Source organism: Giraffa tippelskirchi, chromosome 7, assembly GCF_054371585.1.
Source record: "Giraffa tippelskirchi isolate mGirTip1 chromosome 7, T2T-mGirTip1v1.2.pri, whole genome shotgun sequence".
NCBI lineage: Eukaryota > Metazoa > Chordata > Mammalia > Artiodactyla > Giraffidae > Giraffa > Giraffa tippelskirchi.
The window spans coordinates 37281763-37305442 of record NC_137281.1 but is presented as its reverse complement, the minus strand read 5'-3'; the positions used below and the strand labels follow the sequence as shown (position 1 = coordinate 37305442).

Here is a 23680-nt window from a genome sequence, read left to right as displayed (position 1 = left end):
GTTAGAACCAATAAACTAATTCAGCAAAGTTGCAGGATACAAATCAACTCACAAAACTTAGTTGTGTTTCTGTAAACTAATAATACACAATTTGAAAAGGAAAGGAAGAAAGCATTAAAAGGAATAAAATATTTAGGAATAAATTTAACCAAGAAGGTGGAAGGCTTCTACATTGAAAACTACAAAGTGTTGTTGAAAGAAACTAAAGAAGACATGAATAAGTTCCTGATTTCAGAACTTACTACAAAGCTATAGTAATCCAAATAGTGTGGTACTGGCATAAACACAGATATATAAGCCAATGGAATAGCATAGAAAGCCCAGAAATAAACTCGTATGTGTGCATACAAATGATTTTCAACAAGGGCGCCAAGCCCATTCAATGGGGAAAGAATAATCTTTTCAACAAATGGTGCTGAGATAACCACATGCAAAGGAATGAAGTGGACTCTTACCCTATGTCATGTATAAAAATTAACTCAAAATGGATCAAAGACCTAAACATAAGGGCTAAAACTATTATGTTTTGCCTTAGACAAAAACATAGAGGAAAAGCTTTGTGACATTGGATTCCTTGTTGATTTTTTGGATATGACACCAAAAATGTGAGCAATAAAAGAAAAATTAGGTAAATTGGACTACATAAAAGTTTAAAATGTCTATGCATTGAAGGACACTATCAACAGAGCAGAAAGACAGCTCATGGAATGGAAGAAGATATTTGCAAATCATATAACTGATAAGGAGTTAATATCCAGAATGAACAAAGAACTATAAAATAGCAACAAGAAAGCAAACAACCCTATCAAAGAATAGGCAAAGGACTTTAATAGACTTTTCTCCAAAGAAGGCATACAAGTGACCAACAGGTATGTGAAAAGATACTCAACATCACTAATCATTAGGGAAATGAAAATTAAAACTACAGTAAGATATCATCTCATATCCATCAGAAAGGCTATGATAAAAAAAAAAAGTCTGAGGAAAAATTGGAACCCTTGTACATTGTTGGTGGGAATGTAAAATAGTGTAGCCACTGTGGAAAATAGTATGGTGGTCCTTCAAAAAATTAAAAACAGATTTACCATTTGCTCCAGCAATTCTGCTTGTGGGTATATATCCAAAAGATTTGAAAGTGAAGACTTGTAGAAATATTTGTACAGCTATGTTCATAGCAGCATTATTCACAAAAGCCCAAAGGTGGAAGCAGCCCAAGCATCCATCAGTGGAAGAATGAATAAACAAAGTGTTATATCCATACAATAGAATATTATTTAGTTTTAAAATGGAAATAAATTCTGACACATGCTACAACATGGATGAACCTTGAAGACATTATGCTAAGTGAAATTAGCCAGACACAGAAGAACAGATACTGTATGGTTCCACTTATATGAGATACCTAAAATAGTCAAATTCATACAAACATGAAGTAGAATGGTGCTTGCCAGGGCCTAGGGGGAGAAGGAAATATTTAATGGGGACAGAGTTTATTTTGCAAGATGAAAAAAATTTCTGGAGTTGGATGGTGATGATGGTCGCACAACAATGTGAATGTACTTAATGCCTCTGAACTGTGTACTTAAAAATTGTTAAGATGGTAAATTTTGTGTTATGTGTATTTTACCACAGTTTTTTAAAATTTAAAAACAAGTTACAAAAAAAGTATATGCTGTATGATTCCATTTATTTCAAGTACGAATTTGAATCTGTGGTGTTAGAGGTCAGAATAATGGTTACCCTTGGAAGAGGAGAGTACCTAGAAAGAGACACAAAGAAGCTTCAGAGGTCCTGCTCTTATGTTCTATTTTTTTGATTTGGGTATTATAACATGGGTTATTTACAGTCTGTGAAGTTCTTTGAACTATACATTTGTGATTTTTACAGTTTTCTATGTGAATGTTACACTTCCAAAAGATTTCAGAAATGTAGATCGTGAATGCGACACCAAATTTGCACAGAATCAGAATCTTAAAGCATGGAATCTAGGGACCCCGCATTTTAAAAATCTCCCTTCCAAGTTTTTCTTAAGAACATTAGATATTGCAAATCTGTTGAAGGAAGAGAATTAGATAAATATTTTTCTAATGCCCAAGAATTATTCAGTTGTACCCTAACAATAAATATTACCTAGAGAAGAAACTCTTGATATCCATAGGTCATTTACTTTCTTTACTTTCTTTTGGAGAAGGCAATGGCAACCCACTCCAGTACTCCTGCCTGGAAAATCCCATGGGTAGGCTCCTCCATAGGGTCGCTAAGAGTCGGACATGACTGAACGACTTTACTTTCACTTTTCACTTTCATGCATTGGAGAAGGAAATGGTAACCCACTCCAGTGTTCTTGCCTGGAGAATCCCAGGGACGGGAGAGCCTGATGGGCTGCCGTCTATGGGATCGCACAGAGTCAGACACGATTGAAGCGACTTAGCAGCAGCAGCAGCAGCTAGGAAAATCCATGTCATCTGCTGAGAAAGAGAACTAAGAATAATTAACAGCATATAAAAATCTATAGTTTTATATATTATACTTAAAATATGATTTCTTCTAATTTGTCAGATATACTGTAACTTAGGAATATTTTATTGAGGCCCTTTGAAAAATGGCAGGTGCTAGGACCTAGTGGAATTCAGGCAACTTCAGTAGGAGGTGAAGCATCACACCCCAGGGTGTGGTACAGTGCAGGCAGGTACAGAAAAGCCAGTTCTTCCACATGTAAGCTACTTAGACCCCATTTCATCTCTCATACCACCTCCAAGATTTCAGCAGCTTTTGCCCTTGCTGGGTAAACCAAAAGCATGTTTCTTGCAAAGGCTTTATTGGAAGGAGCAAATCAAGGTCTTGGACAAGCCCTTGGAGGCCTTCTTGGAGGAGGTGGTCAGAGAAGAGAAGGAGGGAATATTGGAGGGATAGTTGGAGGAATTGTGAATTTTATCAGTGAAGCTGCGGCTGCTCAGTATACTCCAGAACCACCACCCACTCAGCAACATTTCACCATCGTGGAGGCCAATGAAAGTGAGGAAGTTAGGCGTTTTCGGCAACAGTTTGCTCAGCTGGCTGGACCAGACATGGAGGTGGGTGCCACTGACCTAATGAATATTCTCAACAAAGTCCTTTCTAAGCACAAGGATCTGAAGTCTGACGGCTTTAGTCTTGACACCTGCCGGAGCATTGTATCTGTCATGGACAGTGACATGACTGGGAAGCTGGGCTTTGAAGAATTTAAGTATCTCTGGAACAACATCAAGAAATGGCAGTGTGTTTACAAGCAGTATGACAGGGACCAGTCTGGGTTTCTGGGAAGTTCTCAGCTTCGGGGGTCTCTGCAGGCAGCGGGCTTCCAGCTAAATGAGCAACTTTACCAAATGATTGTCCGCCGATACGCCGAGGAGGATGGAAGTATGGATTTTAACAACTTCATCACCTGCCTGGTTCGCCTGGATGCCATGTTCCGTGCCTTCAAATCCCTGGATAGAGACGCAGATGGCCTGATTCAGGTTTCTATCCAAGAGTGGCTGCAGCTGACCATGTATTCCTGAAGTGGGCGTTAAGTCAGGACCCTCCCTGGAGGATAGGACTGCTAGAAGCCTAGCCATTCTCTCTGCATGGTTGCAGATACCCCATCTGGAGCTGTCATTTCCTGCTGAGTTCTTTCACAACTGGACCTATTTCTGAACTTGCATTGCCCTTTATTGCTTAATTAAAACAGATTTTTCATGAAAAATGTTCTGAGTGGTTTGTATGTTGGCTTTTTGAGATTCAGAATTTATATGGACCTATATATGTGATGGCAGGCTCTCATGGAGTACATTTTAAGAGGTCGTTGCTTGTTTGGTGAATTAATTCCAAAGAGCAGGGAATTTGTTGTTGTTATTGTTAAGAATGAGATTTGGAAAAAAATCCTGGGATAAATCAAGAAAGCTCTCAATAGATGTACATTTTTCCTTCAAAAAGGTGAGGAGGTGGGAAATTCAAAATCTGTTTTTCTCTTAATTCACATCTGGTCTTCCCATTACATTAAAAATATGCTTTCCTGGAAACATATTTAATTGCACAGAAACAGGCTCAGAAATATGAAATTAGGGAGTTTTATATAAAGGTAGTATTTTTTTAATGGTAGAGCAGCTATCTAAAATCTAGAATTCTTTAGTCTTATTTCTTCAGTAAAATAAACATGTAAAAGTTTTGTTTTGATATATTTATAGAGGACGAGAGTGTTGGGGAATGAAAGGGTGTACTTGTAGTTGAAATGTCACTGATTGCCTTAATGAATCAAAATGATCCCTCTTACATGTACTTCACACACAAAATCAGGCATGCCCAGCTGATGTTAACCAGCTCTTGTCATGTCTTGCCCTGCCTCCTAGCAAGGAATAGTCTTTCATTTGTTTGAAAACCACAGACAGGGAAAAAAATAAACAAAGAAAAAACAAGAAAATGTACACAAATCATATGTGTACATAAATGTACACATATATAAATCATTATATATTTATATATATATATATATATAAATGTTGCTGAGTCTTTATTGCAGTGTTTCTCAGCCCTGACTGCAACTTAGAATCACTGGGAGAGCTCTTCAGGAATAGTGATAGCTGAGTCCCACTCCACACGAGTTAAAGAAAAATCTTTAGAGGTTGGGCTCAAAGATGAGTATTTTTAAAGCTCCCCAGCTTTAAATGATTCTGATGAACAACCAAGGTTGTCTGACAGTGCTTTAAGATTAGGCTGTTTTACTGTTTTTTTCATATCAGCCTCAGCTGAAAACTGAGGCCCCGCAGGAGTCAATGTTGCCAGTGTCCAAAAGAATGAAGACAGGAGTAAGGAGAAACTGCCACCCAAAAAGCAGAGGTAGTTGTGCCTTCCTTGTGAATGCCCATTGGTTTGGCTTTTTCTTTTTTCAATATTTATGTGGCTGCGCTGGGTCGTAGTTGTGGCACACGGGATCTTCATTGCAGCATGCACGATCTTTAGCTGCAGCATGTGGTGTCTAGTTCTCTGAGCAGGGATTGAACCTGAGCACCCTGCATTGGGATCATGGAGCCTTAACATCTGGACCACCAGGGAAGTCCCTGGCTTTCTTCATTTTGATTCAAGTGTTGATAGTGGGGCAAACCAGAATCTGGAATCCCCTGGCCAGTAGACTCAGCTAGAGAGGGCCCATTTGCAAGTGCTCTGTTCATCTGCCTGCTATATAATTGGTTTCTACCCCTCCTGCTTCACTGGTTTTTAATTCATTCCCTCTCTCCTAGTCTGCTTTGGAAGATCATCCTAAATTCGAAGATAAATCCTTCCTTTCTGACTCATTTAGAGGGAAGTTGTAACTCTTAAAATGGTGTAATTGGCCTATTAACACACTCAGCTGCCTGTTAGAAATCCCCAGTGAAATTGAGAGAGGTTGGCATTTGGCCTCTGTGTACACCATCATCACCATCATATAATATTTGTTAAATACCACATATGTGTGATTCTGAGTTGAGCCAAGCACAGAGATCACGTCCACTTTGCTCAAGAGAGTTGTAATTTAAGCTTGGTCTGCGGAGCTACTTAAACCAGGTGTGGTTATATAAGAATGAGGCTGCTGCCAGCAACCACACATTAATATCAGGATCCCTATTTTAGAATAAAGCCACTAATATGTTAGGCATGGATGTAGTAACGTAGCCAGGAAAAGGGAAAGCTGCCAAGGTGCCTTTTAAGGTCTAAGAATATTAAGTTTATAATTTAATCTTTCCACGTGATGGTTGGGGAAAAGAAAATGTAGGCCCACTTTTCTCCCCTCACTTCATTCTAAATGTTTTATGAAAGTTAAGACAATTATCTCACACTAGGAGTGGTACTGAGTATTTCTCTTCCTCTTCACGTTAAAGGATTACTACTTTTATGATTCTCTTCCTGCATGCCAGGGCAAAACATTCTGAAATTACTTAAGTTTCTCTTTTATTCTCATATGAATTTGTATAAAACTTGTATAGATAACCCCAGGCACTAGAGTTGACCCCAGAAAATTTAGTCCAAAGTCTGGATTTTTCCAAATAACCCAACCTTTGGCATTGTGTCAAACCAACAGCTTAAGAAGTGATTGGATTTCTTAGTTTCCATTCAATGTTGTTTTTTTTTTTTTTTCAGTTGATGCTTTAAAGGCACATTTTCAATATAACAGGGAGAGTTTACCTAATAATTTTTTAAAATTTTGCCTTTCCTACATGGAAGACTACTGATAGCCTAAGATGAAGGACTTTGATTCATATAACTCTATCATTTAAAAATTTTTAAGAACAATGCAACCAATGTAGTAAGTAGAAATAATAATGATTTTGTTTAAATGTGACATTATACATCTACACTTTTAAATTTCAAAGTATCTCATATGATTTTGGAATACACATTAATCTTGATACAATCCACTGAATTCAATAACCTGTAACAGCAGGAAAAAGAACTGTGTGTTCTGTACCTAAAAACAGCAAATGCCCAAAAGCATTCAAAGTTTGTATATCATCTCAAAGTTCACTTTAAAAATATTTTTTGAGTAATAGTGCATGTGTTTTTAAAAGTTGATTTATATATCAACTTCAGTCAGAAATTTCATCAGTAATACTACACAACTCACCCACAGTAGGGCCTTAAAAAGTATTTTCTCAAGCACCTGCAGGACACTGATATTAAATACACCTATTGATCCTGTAGTGCTTTCAGAATTACTTTTTTTAAATGTCTGTTTTTAATGCTAAGTGGATTAAAGCAATTTAATTCCTAGCAACTGATAATATAATTATGTAGGTGGATAGAAATATGCTCTTAATAAGAATACTGAGGGAAACAGTACCTCTTCCCGGACTCTCCTGTATAAGTGAGAGTTTACTGAATTTGAATAATAGTACTCTTCCTGAGAAGTTCAATTGATTTTTAAAGGAAAAAACACCACAGATTTGAGGAATCTTTTTTTTTTACCATGGGATTAATTTGAACTTGAAAATTTAAAGGAGTGTATTTTACTTATACTTTTTAATCATCTGTTTTTGAATATATTTTATCATTTACCTGCTTTAATTTGAATGAGAGTCAGATTACCTAAATGTTAATTGTCGTTATGGCAATAGTGAGTAGAGTGTTGTTACCTCAAGTAAAACTTATGTCTTAATTTTTTATTAGTAAAAATGAAGAAGTTGACTGGATGATTTCCAAGATCCGCCCCCAGTTCAAAATTTTGTTATTCTGAATTTGGAAACTTTAAAATGTATTATTTTATTAGTCCAGTAATAAAATATCTCAGAATAATTTCCATAATACTTTTTTTCCTTCACATTATTAGGATAAAAACTCACATATAATTTCTCATGTGATTGATTATCAAGAGTCTGCTTTAATATTCTTTTTTTGGTCAAAGCCACTCATATGAAATTGTTAATTAAAATCAGGGGTCCCGAATATTACCTTTATTTGTGAATAGCAGTAATATTAATATTACTATTACTAATTAGTAATATTACTATTACTAATTAATATTAATAGCAGTAATATTAAGAGTTCTTTACATTTCTCATGTTCCATTGAAAAATAAGTTATAATGCTTTACCTGTATTACAACATTAGATATAGTAGTGTAAATAAAAATTGGATGCCTCACAATAAATTCAAAGGAGTATTTCCATAGGTAGTAGCCATACTACCTATGGCTGTATCTTCAGTGTCCATAGATATTCTCTTTTTAAAAATTTATTTAATCAAAATATTAAGTTGGCTTACGATGTTGTGTTAATTTCGACTGTATAGCAAAGTGATTCAGTAATACATATATATATATTCTTTTTCATATCTTTCTCTATTATGGTTTAATCACAGGATATTGAATATAGTCATAGATGATTCTTATATCTATTCTTCAGAACTTGTATTTAACACTTCTTTGTTTCTTAGTGGAGAAAAACCAATTGCACAAGAAATTTACCTTTATTAGGCATATATCCACAGTTCAATAAGCTGTTCAACCTCTAAGGCTTAATGAACAACAACCCTCCATAGTACATAAGAAAATTAAATAGAGTCACAAGAAGGAAAATATATGTCCCTTAAAAGTCTACCATCTCTGAAACTTCTGGGGTGATGAAAATGTCGCTGTCAGTTGTGGTAGTGGTTACCCTGGTGTCTACATTTGTTCAAAGAACCTCAAACTGTACCCTGAAAATTGATGCTTTTTATTGACTGTAAATGATACTTCAATGAAGTTGATTAAAGGAAAAAAAGTAGCTCTTTTAGAGGCTGGTAATCAGACAAAAGGGCTTCCTAGGTGTATCAGTGGTAAAGAACCCTCCCGCCAATACAGGAGTCATGGGTTCAGTCCCTGGGTCGGAAAGATCCCCAGAGAAGGAAATACTGGAGATCCCACTCCACTATTCTTGCCTGGCAAATCCCATGGGCAGAGGAGCCTGGCAGGCTACAGTTCATGGGGTCATAAAAGAGTCAGACCTGACTTAGCAACTAAACAACAACAACAGCAACAATAAATCAGACAAAAATGGAAGTCAGGTCTGAGTTTTTAATCTCAGGAAAAAATCCTATTACTTTAGGGAACTCTTGAAACCTCTGTTTCTATCTTATCCAGTGGGCTGGTTAGTGAAGGTAGATTACTTTTTTTCGTTCCTACCCTGCAGCAAAATAAAGGTAATATGGTGACAGACTTGGTTGCTTTGAGAAGCTGACGGGGGACTTCCCTGGTGGTCCAGTGGGTAAAACGCCATGCTTCCACTGCAGGGGGCATGAGTTCAATCCTTGGTCAGGGAACTGGATCCTGCATGCCACCATGACACAGCCAAAACCAAAACTCATAGAAGCTACAAAAATTTTTCCGTAAAATAATGTACGTATAGAAAGGGCACACCCTTTCAGAGGCTTCAAGGCTTTCCCTTTCAAGCTCATCTGTGAAACCCTAGTGAAGAACACTGCCTGAATGTGTTAAGGTGAACCAGAAGTAGTAGGTAGGTAAGAGTGGATGAGAAAAAGGTAGCATGGTTTTTATCACCTACCTGTGTGTGCTAGGAAGTGAGAACACACTGCATAGAAGGAAGGCAGCCCTTGTCCTAGGGGAACTCCTAATAGTTGAAATGTAGACCCTTAGTCACAGTTAAAGACTATGGTCTTATCAGTACCAAATGTCTGCTTACTTATCAAGTAGCACACTAACTTTGTTATTACTAGTTCATAGCTTATCTGGAAACTCATCACTTGAAGATTTTGCTGCCAAAATGATCTCACACCTGGGATCATAATTATTGTGCTTGTTATTCTGTTTCTTTCTCCCTCCTACTCCTCTCTCTCCTCCTCCATCTTTCTCTTCCACTCTCCGTCTCACTTTTCCTTTCTCCTCTTCCCCTTTCCTTCTTGTTAGTTTTGCTTCTTTTATCTCTTCCTTCTGTCTTCCCTCCCTCTCTTCCTTGCCTCTCTCTTCTTTTCCCCTCTGTTCCTTAAGCTCTCTCCTTTCTCCACATTTCATCAGCTCAGTGTTCCTATCTAGGTGAGTAGTTCATGTTCAGGAAAAACTTTGCATTCAGTCAGCATGGATTAGAATTATCAACCCATCCTTTTGTATTGCCATCATGAAATTCCTGCTGAAGTGTATAGATATTAACATCATATGAATTAGTTTTAGTTTCCAGAGGCTTAGAAGTGCAGGATCTTCCAGGGCCTGCTATCTCTAAGGGGCCCTTGCCGTTGTTCATGTTTGCTTACTTGCTCCTGCTTTATTGCGGATTAAGCCTGAAGGCAATGGCACCCCACTCCAGTACTCTTGCCTGGAAAATCCCATGGACGGAGGGGCCTGGTGGGCTGCAGTCCAGGGGGTCGCTAAGAGTCGGACACGACTGAGCGACTTCACTTTCACTTTTCACTTTCATGCATTGGAGAAGGAAATGGCAACCCACTCCAGTGTTCTTGCCTGGAGAATCCCAGGGATGGTGGAGCCTGGTGGGCTGCCGTCTATGGGGTCGCACAGAGTCAGACACGACTGAAGCGACTTAGCAGCAGCAGCAGCAGCAAGCCTAGAAATAAGAAAGAACGTAGCTGTGATTATTGCCTCAATTTGCCCTTTTCCTTTCCCTTCTGTTTCCTACCTGTAGAGGGTCTCTTTGTGACCCACTGAGTGTTGACCACCACGGCATGCCCACCATCAATGGTGGGATGAAGGCTTTGGTCTCACCTAGGAATGAATCTTCCATCCTGCTTCCCAGAGAGACTCCTATCAAGGCTGAGCTCAAAACCCCATGCTGATATCCATGGATTCACTCTTAATGAGCCTCAGTGATAAAATGTTTTTATTTATCACTGAACACAAATCTATTTTTCTTCCTTCTGAATTGGGCTGTTCACTAGCTGTTCTATCTCAGTGCGAGCTTTTTTCCAAATAGACTCAGTGCATGATGATGCTGAGTTGCATGGCATGCCTGAATTTCGCCTTGTGATTAATAGTCACTCAACCAATGGCCCTGCTAATTGATTTCTTCCATCCTTTCACAGAACCACGATGGCAGTATCGACTTCCGAGAGTATGTAATTGGGCTGGCTGTCTTGTGCAACCCCGCCAACACAGAGGAGATCATCCAGGTGGCATTTAAGGTACTGTCAGCCCCACTGAAAGCATCTTGGTCTGTCTCATAAACAAGTGTTGACTCTAAGTGTATTATTTGAAAATCAGTGCATCCATTACAAGTGTTTATAGATTTACTGTGACATGAACACGAGAATAATGTGATTAAGACAATCGCTACTGAGAATAAAGAAAACACAAGCATCCGTTTAAGCAAAAAAAGTCTTTGGAAGCAGCCCAGTTAACAGCATCAAGATTGAAGAGCAAGTGATTTAATAAATTAGCTTAAAGATTATTTCTTTTCAGCCTCCCCATTTGGGAGCCTCAAAGTGAGGTTTATAAATAAACACGACCTGTCTCTTGTCATTCTAATTTGCCATGCAGAAAGTTTTGATCCATCCTTATTTTCTCACTCTATATGTCAGAGATGTTTTCAGCAATCTTTTCCTGATGAAGTTTATTTTGTTGTGGTGGCATCAAGTGATAAGAGTCCACATACATGACTCAGAAGACACATAGTGAGATGAAGTTTTGATTTTTCTTGAGAACAGAGCATGTATGATTAGAATTTGGAAAGGAACATCCCATTCAAATACAAGCTAGATGAAGCACCTTTCATCTCTACGACGATGTCTCAGATTTCCACCCTGTATGTTTTCCTGTTGTATCATATATATTGTCATAGCATGATGGGGGGTTAGGGGGCAATGAATCAAATCCATGTCCCCCATCCCCAGCAGAACTTAATGGAGGTTTAAATGATGAGAACTCAGATTTCATTTATCACTTATATGTGCAAAAAGAGGGGAAGAATACATTCCCAAAGTGTGTTTCAATTCTTTAGAGATGAAAGGTGCTTCATCTAACTTGTATTTGGATGGGACATTCCCCTCCATATTCTCATCATACATGCTCTGTTCTCAAGTGAAATTAAAGCTTGATCTCACTATGTGCCTTTTAAGTCATGTATGTGGACTCTTTTATCCTTCAGCCCCTTGAGTCTCTGCTTCATCCACCATTATGCCTGAACCTTCCCGATGTATGTTTCCTACTCTTATTTCTTCCTGATTTTCTCAGAGAAGAATATCCCACTGTGTCCTCAACAAGTGTCTTCCCCTCTATCATCCAGAAAGACTCTCTTCCTCCCAGAGTCCTTTCTCATGTCTTAGAGACCATCCTGGATAGCCTCAGGAATTTCCATGTGTTTTGTCATTGACAGAGAGCCCCCAATTTGGCTTTTTATTTCAGATTGTTTTCAACTGAGTTAACTGCTGGGTCTATAAAGAACCTAAGAGGCTGATGCTTAGCAGATGGTCACAAGGAAAGGGCCAGAATGCTTTCCAAGTTGAAAACTTTTGGCTTTTACAGACTTATTCATCGTAAAACCTAAAATTATGCACATAGCTAACTTATTCCGATCCAGTTATTTCTGTTCCTGTTCTGGGATTGTCTGTGTGATTATAAGTTCAGCTGGGCAAGTGGTCACTTTGGGCTTACCAATGAAAGACCTGATAGAAAATTTGGCCCTTAATCATAGTAATTATTGTTTTTAAAGAAGTCCTGAGATTTTTCTCTAGCCTAGACCTTGGTTTTTGGGGGGAGAGGTAGGAAAAGGAAAGGAGAACCTAAAACTATAATTAGCTATTTTTTTTCAGTAAGGCAAGTGTCATGCTTTACTTTGGTTATTTTTTTAACCTTCTCAAGGGTGTTTGATGTTTTTGAAAATGATTTTGGCATGCTTCTATGTTTTTCATTTAGTAGTATCATTTTACATATACAGGATCCATTCTCATCCTTTTATTTGAGTAACGCTTCACAGTTAACTGCCCATCTTTGATCATATTTCATCACCATGGTGACCTTTAGAGGTAGAATATTAGTCAGCATTCTTCAGTCATTAGCAGTAGACTGGCTGAGGAATCAGTTGTGAGGACAACAAGCAGGCTCCTGGAAAGACCCTGAAGCAGGGAGCTCCAGAGGTCCCAGCTGCGGGAACTGCTCTACATCTCCCTTGGGCACTGCTGTCAGAGAGACAAACTCCAAACTCTGTTCATCATTCAGATTCCAGGCAGGGTCCTGGTGGTCTTGAACCACGGGCTTGCTAGGAAAGACAGGATGTTTTGATTCAGAGCCAAGTTTACTCTACCCAGCAAGGGTCTCATTTAAAAATTGATAGAGAGGTCAAAAGCTTTACAGGCAAGCAAAAGTTAAGAGGATTCAGCACCACCAAATAAGCTTTACAAACAAATGCTATAGGGACTTCTATAGGAAGGAAACACAAGAGAAGGAAAAGACCTACAAAAACAAAAACAAAACAATTAGGAAAATACCAATAGGAACATATGTATCAATAATTACTTTAAATGTAAATGGGTTAAACGTTCCAACCAAAAGACACAGACTGGCTGAATGAATACAGAGTCCTGCAGCATTCTGTGCACTGGGGAGATAGCACTTCCCCATTCTCCAAGGAAACTGAGGTGTTAAACCTTCTACCAAAACCCAGAGGGTGGGATTTACCTGAGATCTGGGAACTGTGTAGCAAAGAGACTATTCGAAACGTGAGGAATTGAGAGAAATGGGGGGGTATTATGGGGTCGTTGTGGCAAAATGTCCTTTGTCACAATGACTGTGAAGGAAGTAAAAGTCCCAGGATGGACATGTGAAGGGAACTTCTACAGAAGAGAGAGCCATCAAAGCACCAAATGTGGCAGGAATTTAGACGATTTGATGAGTTGGTGAGAATTGTTTAGGAATGGAAGACTTTAACACAAAACTTAGAATTTATGAGAATGGGGTGTGTGACAACCTGGCTGTTCATGTCTGAAGTCCAAGGCCCATAAAGAGCCCTGGGGCTACCGTTTGTGAAAGTTCAACTCAATTCAGTTCAGTCGCTCAGTCGTGTCCGACTCTTTGCGACCCCATGAATCGCAGCACGCCAGGCCTCCCTGTCCATCACCAACTCCTGGAGTCTGCCCAAACCCATGTCCATCGAGTCAGTGATGCCATCGAGCCATCTCATCCTCTGTCGTCCCCTGCTCCTCCTGCCCCCAATCCTTCCCAGCATTAGGGTCTTTTCCAATGAGTCAACTCTTCACATGAGGTGGCCAAAGTATTGGAGTTTCAGCTTCAACATCAGTCCTTCCAATGAACACCCAGGACTGATCTCCTTTAGGATGGACTGGTTGGATCTCCTTGCACTCCAAGGGACTCTCAAGAGTCTTCTCCAACACCTCAGTTCAAAAGCATCAATTCTTCGGCACTCAGCTTTCTTCACCGTCCAACTCTCACATCCATACATGACCACTGGAAAAACCATAGCCTTGACTAGATGGACCTTTGTTGGCAAAGTAATGTCTCTGCTTTTAAATATGCTATCTAGGTTGGTCATAACTTTCCTCCCAAGGAGTAAGCGTCTTTTAATTTCATGGCTGCAGTCACCATCTGCAGTGATTTTGGAGCCCCAAAAAATAAAGTCTGACACTGTTCCCCCATCTATTTCCCATGAAGTGATGGGACCGGATGCCATGATCTTAGTTTTCTGAATGTTGAGCTTTAAGCCAACTTTTTCACTCTCCTCTTTCACCTTCATCAAGAGGCTCTTTAGTTCTTCTTCACTTTCTGCCATGAGGGTGGTGTCATCTGCATATCTGAGGTTATTGTATTTCTCCCAGCAATCTTGATTTCAGCTTGTGCTTCATCCAGCTCAGCGTTTCTCATGATGTACTCTGCATACAAGTTAAATAAGCAGGGTGACAATATACAGCCTTGACATACTCCTTTTCCTATTTGGAACCAGTCTGTTGTTCCATGTTCAGTTCTAACTGTTGCTTCCTGAACTGTTGCTTCCTGACCTCATGTGAAGGTTTCTCAAGAGACAGGTCAGATGGTCTGGTATTCCCATCTCTTTCAGAATTTTCCACAGTTTATTGTGATCCACACAGTCAAAGGCTTTGGCATAGTCAATAAAGCAGAAATAGATGTTTTTCTGGAACTCTCTTGCTTTTTCGATGATCCAGCGGATGTTGGCAATTTGATCTCTGGCTCCTCTGCCTTTTCTAAAACCAGCTTGAACATCTGGAATTTCATGGTTCACGTATTGCTGAAGCCTGGCTTGGAGAATTTTGAGCATTACTTTACTAGCGTGTGAGATGAATGCAATTGTGCGGTAGTTTGAGCATTCTTTGGCATTGCCTTTCTTTGGGATTGGAATGAAAACTGACGTTTTCCAGTCCTGTGGCCACTGCTGAGTTTTCCAAATTTGCTGGCATATTGAGTGCGGCACTTTCACAGCATCATCTTTGAGGATTTGAAATAGCTCAACTGGAATTCCATCACCTCTACTAGCTTTGTTCATAGTGATGCTTTCGAAGGCCCACTTGACTTTACATTCCAGGATGTCTGGCTCTAGGTGAGTGATCACACCATCATGATCATCTGGGTCATGACGATCTTTTTTGTACAGTTCTTCTGTGTATTCTTGCCACCTCTTCTTAATATCTTCTGCTTCTATTAGGTCCGTACCATTTCTGTCCTTTATCGAGCTCATCTTTGCATGAAATGTTCCACAAATGCTAATGCACGTTGTACTTTCCAGCTGTCTTATCCTCCATTCAGGGGCTGAGTGTAGAAAATGGACTAGGAGTCTATGCCTTCTCATCAGGGGGCAGCAAATCACAACTTCAAATTCTGTTTTTCTCCTCCCACCCTAGTGGATGATTAAAGCACTATTCAATATTTGCTTGTTGTTCTTTTCACGATTATCACACCTTACCCTATGCCTGTGTTTGATTGTGTGTTTGGTCAGAAGTGGATACCTTAACAGCAGGAGCTGTAGATATCTGCCTGCCTTTGGGTACCAGCTTGACCACTGACAAGCTCTGTGACCTTGGGAAAGTTCTCTGGCTTCTATGTTCCTCAGCTTTCTTATCTGTGAGATATGACTAATAACAACCCTTCCCTTACATAACACTCATTAGGGTAGACTGTTATCAGAGTTAAATGTGTGTGTAAAGGGATTTGAACATGTTGGATCAGTGCCTGCAAAGAGTCAGTGTTGATATCATTTAAAAAATGTGAATACCCTGGAGAAGATTTTGAATATGACATATCAACTGTCCCTCATTTGCAACTTGACTTTCAGTGTATCCCACCCTTTCCCCTCTGCCTATAAACATATTCAGTCTCTCCCTTCCTGTAGGCAGCCTCCTTTTGTGCATGGTTGTTACCCCATTTCTCTCCTGCCCTTTATTCCATAACTTCTTTTTAAATTAATTATTTCTAGCTGTGCTGGGTCTTTGTCACTGAGCAGGCTTTTCTCTAGTTGCAGAGAAGAGGAGCTACTCTCTAGTTGCAGCATGTGGGCTTCTCATTGTGGTGGCTTCTCTTGTGCAGCACAGACTCTAGTGTAAGCAGGCTTCAGTAGTTGTGGCATGTGGGATCTTCCCAGACCAGGGATCAAACAGGAAAAACAAGAGTCTGGGGTGGAGAAGCAGGAAGGGCAGGAAATGAGAATTTATAAGGAAGCAAAAACAGAACTTGCATATCAGTTAGAGGTCTATAGTGCTGGAAAAGAAGGAGTCAGTGGTGGCCGAGGTGTTCTGGTTTGAGCAAATAGGTAAAAGTGAGTTATGTTACCCACTGGTATCCCAGGCATTGCAAGATAGATTCTTAACCACTGGACCACCAGGGTAGCCCTCTATAATTTCTTAAAAGAAGAGCCTGTGCCTCCATACCTCACATCTATTCATTCCTTGATTCCCATTACCATCTGTCATGAGGATCTCCTAATTGCCAAATCCAGCAAACCTCTTTGCTCCTTGCTTGGCCTTTCTATGGCATTTTACTGTGTTGACCATTACCACACTCAGAGTTTCTTCCTCTTTTCTAAAAACCTCCCCTAGCTTCCAAGATGCATGCTCTTTCTTTCTGCTTCTCCATCTCTCTGACTGCTTTCGTTATTGTTGTTATTTTTGCTGGTTCCTCTTCCCTGCACACACCTCAACTCTTACAGTTTCCAGGACTCTGCCTTACTTTGTGCATTTTCCACAGAGAAACTCAAACACTCTTATAGTTTCAGTTCCTGCCTGAATTCATATCTCAAGGCTCATCATTCTCCTGTGCTGATGTGCTAGACTTTACTTTTAACTGACACTTGTGATTCAGATTTACCTCTCCAGGTCTAACCTTTGATCTCATTGGGTACCTGTTCCCCCACTCTGGGTAAAATAATGCTTTCACCCCTTGCTTAAGTCAGAACACCTTTGCCATCACTGGCTCCTTGTTTTCTATCACTGCAGACCTCTAACTGAAATGCAAATCCCACCTTTGTTTCCTTATAAATTCTCTCTTCCTGCCCTTCATGCTTCTCCACCCCAGACTCTTCACTGTTTTTCTTGTCTCTTAGACTCAATGGATATTAGTTTGAGCAAACGTCAGGAGATACTGAAGGACAGGCAAGCCTGGTGTGCTGCAGTCCATGGTGTTGCAAAGAGTTGGACATGACTTAGCGATTGAACAACAACAGAAGTCTTTTCAACCTTCTGCCTCCAATCCATCGTCCACCCTCTTCCTTAGAGAGCTCCCCCAGGTCACAGTCGATCACTCCACAGTCCTTCCCATCATCATCCTGCAGGGTTAGATGATACACTATGATCTGATTCTTGGTTGTCTTTCTCTCTCCTGACTTGAGCCCTAAGCAATCACCTACCAATATTTATATATTCCTTGCATATTCCTTGTATAGTCCTTGTATATTCCTTGTATGTTTTCTTCATGTTTTAAGACCCAACTCAAATGTCATAAAGCCTTCCCTGATCTCTCCAGGTAGGATTCATCTTGTTCTACAGAGGACCCCCATGTGCTTCTGTGCTTACTATGGTTGTAGCCCCATTTTAATTTTATCTCTTTCTACCACTAAACTATAAGTATTGTGAAGGCATCAGATATCATACATATGGACGTATATCCCGAGCCCCTGGCACAGTGAATGTCTGAATTACTAAAGAATTTATTTTCCAAGATTATTCCATACTGCCATTGCTCTGGAGGAGCTCGTTCTTAAGCTTTATTTTCTTTTTCCTTCAGCTGTTTGATGTTGATGAGGATGGCTTCATAACAGAGGAAGAGTTCTCCACCATCATGCAGGCTTCCCTTGGAGTGCCTGACCTTGATGTTTCTGGTCTCTTCAAGGAAATAGCCCAAGGGGATTCTGTTTCCTATGGTGAGTAGGCAGTTTGGCTGCTGATTCAGTGTATGAGGAGGGCATCCAGACTATGACTGACCCTCATACAAGTGTTATTTCCTTCCTCTAACATGTTAATGTTAGAAATAATAGTAACAATGATGATGATAGCAATAATAGTGGTAGTGGTGTAATGGTAGAAGCCAATTATTGGGAAATTACCATATGCTAAGCACTCTTCAAACATTTTATATATATTAATTCATTTATTCTTTACAGCAGGCCTATTTGATTAATACTCTTCATTATTCTTATGTTACCAAGATGCAAAGAATCTAAGTGACTTACCTAAGATCATTCACCAGAAAATGTCAGAGTTGTAGCCACAGTAGAGGGATACAGGCTGAGGGACCAACAGTAATAACAGTAACTAAACCATCTATTAATGTTTCCTGTTAGTAGCTTAGGTGAGCTTTCACATTCATTATCTCATATCATGTTGATGGCACCCCTGTGAGGGAGGGACTATCATGGAGGAAGACCTTGAGGCCAGGTGACAGGTCTGTCCACCAGCCTGTCTCCTGATGGCTCAAGTCCATGCATTAGAATAAGTGCCCCTGGGACTCCCCTGGCAGTCCAGTAGTTAAGACTCGGCACTTCCAAGGTTTGATCCCTGAACTGGGGACCTGAGATCCCTCATACCACATGATGTGGCCAAAAAATAAAAACAAATAAAACTAAATAAAAACAAAAGTTTAAAAATAAGTCCTGTAAGGGATGAAGGGATGGTTCACCAGTTTCCATGTATTTCATAATGTTCTTGGGAAACACAACTTGGCGGAGCTTTGATGTGGTCATAGACGTGGCTTATCTTCTCCAGTCGTCTCTGGTGGGCTGGAGGAGGATTCCTCTTGAATGCCTTTTTCCTTCTGGTGCTCAAAGAGTTTCATCCTGATAACTTTATTGGATGGGGGCTTTAGACTACATACTATGCTTACTCTCTGTTTTTAATTGCTGTCATTTGGCTATCTTTTCTTCTATTTTAGATAATTAAGTACCTAGGGCACTTACTCTATTAAGTTCATTTTAAAAAAAAAGAAAGGATAAAATGGGAAGTATGTACTGATGTAAAACTTAAAAGTCATAAACTTCATGTGTACTAATTCTCTGGCCATTTTCATTACATAATTAAGACTGTATTACTCCAAGCTACCAATTTTTTTTTTTTTAGTATTCTTTTTAAGATTTTTTTTTTTGATGTTGACCATTTTTAAAGTCTTTATTTAATTTGTTACAATATTACTTCTGTTTTATGCTTTGACTTTTTTGGCCTCAAGGCATGGGGGATCTTAGCTCCCCTATCAGGGATCAAACCACACCCCTGGCACTGGAAGACGAAGTCTTAACCACCGGACCACAAAGAAGTCTCAAAGCTACTACACTTTGAAAAACTATTTTGAATTATTATTTCAATGGAAGCTAGTACTGGAGAATTACTTGTAGGTAGTCATATGTTTGCCTGTTGATTTTAATTTTTTTTTATAGAAATCTACTTTGTTTTTTTTGGAGTTCAACATTTTTCTTTTTAGAATACAAAGAATATCTCCTCTTCTCAATGTTATACAAGCCCACTTTTTTTTTTTTGCAGGAATGGTTGAGGTATTTACATATGATTTTATGGAAGAATAGGTATAAAAATTTATCATGAATGTGACCATTTACATTATTTAAATATGATCATTTAAGTTTTCATTCTTGGTTTTCCTTTAGCAAAATTAATGCCCAAATTCTACTTATCACCAGTTCATAGTACTTCTAGAAATGAGTTACTCTGTAATGCCACTGGCATCCCCAAAGAAGACAGAGACCTTCATCTTTTGACCAGAGCACAATTAAAGCTCATGATTTCCGTAGATCAACTCTCCTGCCTATGTATCTTAGAAATCACTTAACGTCCATTTTACCTCCATCATTGAAATAGAATCATGCAGATAAATCTTTATTTTGGGTGTTAAGAAAGAATAATTAATAGCTTACCTGATTTGGAAATATAAAGTCTATTAATACAAAATACAAAATGTTGTAATTACAGAGAATGATCTGGGCTCAATCTGGTGACTTCCTCATCACTAAGACCTGTTTATATCATCAAGAATTGCTAGGTACTCTAATGTGCCATGAAGTAGACACTTGGTTATCGGAGGATTTTTTTTAATGGATAGAAATAGGATATTGGGTTAAAAGCCTTTTATTAGAGAGTCAAATAGCAAACTTATTCAAAGACCAGGCTCCCTTTGCTATATAAGTTCAATAAAGCTTTCTCTATCCTAACAGAAAAGGAGAGAGAAATTTCAAAGTTGAGGGTAGCATCATATTTCAGAAACTATTAGGGGCTTAAGGTTCAAATTCTGATGGTTAATTTAGTAAGTTAATTTCTATACTCTACCTTATGTCGCAAATCAAAACACCTGAGATGAAAGGAGGCCCACAACTCAGGGGTCTTGTGATAACGATTATTATATATTGTACACTCTACTTGTTCTTACTGATCATAAGTCAGGCAGGGCTCAGTTTTTCAACATGGTTCATTTCTTTACCAGTTTTAAAGGTTAAAATCATTTTAAAGGTCAGTAATAGAAAGTCCTGGGCTTCCCTGGTGGCTCAGCTGATAAAGAACCTGCCTGCAATGCAGGAGACCTGGGTTCAATCCCTGGGTTGGGAAGATCCCCTGGAGGAGGGCATGGCAACCCACTCCAGTATTATTGCCTAGAGGATTCCCATGGACAGAGAAGCCTGGCGGGCTACAGTCCATGGGGTAGCAAAGAGTTGGACACGCCTGAGTGACTAAGCACAGCACAGCACAATATAAAGTCCTGGAGAATAAATTTTTAAACATTTTTTATTACAGAGAAATAATAAAATTATATATAACAATAAAACAAAAACATGGAGCATAATGAAGGTTTATAAATGAACACTTGTATACTACCACTCAGGTCAAGAAATAGAATTTTTCAGTAACTCTAGAAGCCTCCATGTGCCCCTTCCAAAAATACAACCCCTTCCTCTGTCTTAAAAGAGGGAACTGCTGACCTGACTTAAAAAGGAATATCTGCCTGCTTTGCTTTAGCATTTCACCACAAAAGTACAAATTTTAAATATATTTTAGTTTTGCCTAAGTTTTTGAATTTTGCATAGTAGCCTCATACCACGTGTGTTCTTGTGTGTTTGGCTTTTTTCATTCGACATTATGGTTTTAAGATTTATCCACATTGTTACAACACAGCTATTCATTCATCTTCATTGCTGTACAGCATTATGTTCCCTGAATATGCCAGGATTTATTTCTCCATTTCAACTGTTAACAAACATTTATTTCTCCATTTCAACTGTTAACAAACAAATGGAAACATTTGTTTCCATTTTTCACCTATTAGGAATAACATTGCTGTGAACATTCTCATGCATGTCTCCCAGAATACAATATTCACAAATCCTCTAGCTTATCTACCTGAGAATCAAGTATGCATATCTTCAACTTGACTAGATAATGGAAAAAACTATCTGCCAAAGCGATTGTACAATTTATAAGGGTTGAGTAATAATAGACTTTTGCAATCATTATATTATTAAGATCATATGTTAATCTGCATCATGCCAAAAGAAGATTCATCTCAATTTATTGAATTTTGGTTTTTTCTACTCTTTTAGAGGAATTTAAAAGTTTTGCCCTAAAGCATCCAGAATATGCTAAGATATTTACAACCTACTTAGATCTCCAGACGTGCCATGTGTTTTCATTACCAAAAGAAGTCCAAGCAACTCCATCAGTTGTAAGTAATAAAGTCAGCCCTGAAAGTCATGAAGAAAGTACCTCAGATAAAAAGGACGACTGAAAACAAATATTTCTAATAAGGAAACCACGGTGGCTTTTATTTGAAATTTCAAAGGCATGTATTGATAGTATTTTACTTATGATTGAGTAAGGATGATGTTAAAATAGATAGCTTTTTTATAAAAATGATAGATTTTTCTTTATTGAAAGGCTTCTATTCACATGTATTTATCAATATTCCTTTTCTTTTATACAATATTTTGCTATACCGATTGGCTTACTGGTAATAAAGGTATTTTTATGGATTTTCCAGGTTAGTTTGCATATCCAAATAAATGAAATGACCTCCCTTGTTTACTGAGGAGCATTAATCAACACTGAAAATTTTTTAAGTATAAACACCTTTTCATCTACCTTACTCTAAAGAAATAAAGTTATATTCTGTTAACTCTAATTTCTTCCCATTCTGGAAATAAGAATGAAGAGCCTGAGGAATGTTACATAATTTTATACATTTAACTTCACAGATTCATCTTTTCCATTTGTATTTCAGTTTCTTGGATCACTGAATGTGGGGGGATTGCAAGGGAGAGCTCTATTAATCAGATAAGACTCCTTAAAAACTCATATTCTCTTGAGCATGCATCCCTATTGTTGATTTCCGTAACCATCTGCTAAGGAAATCATACCCTTTCGTGAGATCTACAGATTTAGAACTTTGTTTTAAAGACAACAACTGTGGCCAAAGGCTATGTGGGAATTGCCTTATTGAAGGTAACATTAATTTCATAATGAGAAAATAAATTGTTTGCCACAGAGTTTAGTTTCATTTGAGTTGGGTAGTTTAGAATGTAGTGCTTACCCAGTAAATGAATCAGATTTACTTTGTTTACATAATATTAGAATTAATACATTTTACCATCTAAGTGGGAATTTTATTAAGTGTCCTCTCAAATTTGAGAAAATGAAAGTGAAAAGTGTTAGTCACTCAGTTGTGTCCAGCCCTTGTGACCCCATGGACTGTAGCCCACAAGGCTCCTCTGTCCATGGAATTCTCCAGGCAAGAATACTGGAGTGGGTTGCCATTCCCTTCTCTAGGGGATATTCCTGACCCAAGGATTGAACTTGGGTTTCCTGCATTGCACACAGATTATTTAACGTCTGAGAGCTTGCCTGAAATATCAACAGGAAAAATAGGAAGGTTCCAAAGTATCACCAAAAGCTAGGGAATCCAAAAACCTACTTTATTAATGCAAGACCACAATTTAATCCCCAGGCAGGAATTTAGCAATGATGTATTTTTTTCCTTTCATTTAAGCAATAATTTCCCTCAAATGCCATTTTATTAGATGTCATGCATGCTTACTAAAAAGTTTCATCCTTAAGTATATATGTATTATTGTTTGCTTTTTACATATCTTAAGCTATTTAGACAAAGCATGGAATGAGCTGAAAGCAATTGCTTAAGTAATTAGGAAAGTTCATCTTTATAATATTGTTTATCACGTGGAATTATATGTAATACTCAGGTACCCTGATTTTTATCGTGGAAAAGTCACATGTTAATCCCATTAATCATGAAAAAGTAGCATTTTAAATTACAAGCTTTCTATGAGGCTCTTGAAAGTGATCCCATTGTTTTACTGTTTTAGAGTAATATTTATGTTCTTTAATTCCACTTCTGCCAATGTAATATTCTTCTTTTATTATGTTACTGAACAAACTTGCTACATAAAATTCTTGGCAATTAAAAATTCTGGTTTTGCCATTTTTGTCTCAAATGTAATATACTCTTTTAATATCATGGTTTGAATGTAAGTTTGTATATTTGTGAATGTGATCAATCAATTTTGTTTGCATTTAAGCCTTATGAAATGTCACACATAATTTTACTCTAATGAAAGTCTCAAATTTTAGCCAAAGCAGCAATAGTTAGTATTCCTAAAGTTGACTTTTGACTGATGGAGTGTATGTAATAACGCAAGTCATTACTGTTAGTATTACTACCAACTAGGCCTCTGTTTTTATGCCATCTAAACGAAGATTTTCTTCAAAGAGGTTCTTCTCTTAGAATTTA

The 23680-nt window shown here is 38.4% G+C and overlaps 2 protein-coding genes across 2 annotated transcripts in view; both read left to right on the top strand.

Moving 5' to 3' along the window:
* The window catches only part of LPCAT2 (lysophosphatidylcholine acyltransferase 2), a 67238-nt gene extending 43881 nt beyond the window's left edge, over positions 1–23357 (top strand). Inside the window, exons 12-14 of the mRNA XM_081514212.1 lie at positions 10516–10614; positions 17672–17807; positions 21480–23357. Of these exons, the coding sequence (XP_081370338.1) occupies positions 10516–10614; positions 17672–17807; positions 21480–21664 (420 nt within the window). The 3' untranslated portion in view covers positions 21665–23357. The remainder of the gene's footprint in view (positions 1–10515; positions 10615–17671; positions 17808–21479) is intronic.
* Positions 2799–3539, top strand: CAPNS2 (calpain small subunit 2). Its single transcript, XM_081505847.1, has one exon. It carries the CDS (start codon positions 2799–2801, stop codon positions 3537–3539), a length of 741 nt encoding a protein of 246 aa, XP_081361973.1.
* Positions 23358–23680: the final 323 nt, after the last annotated feature.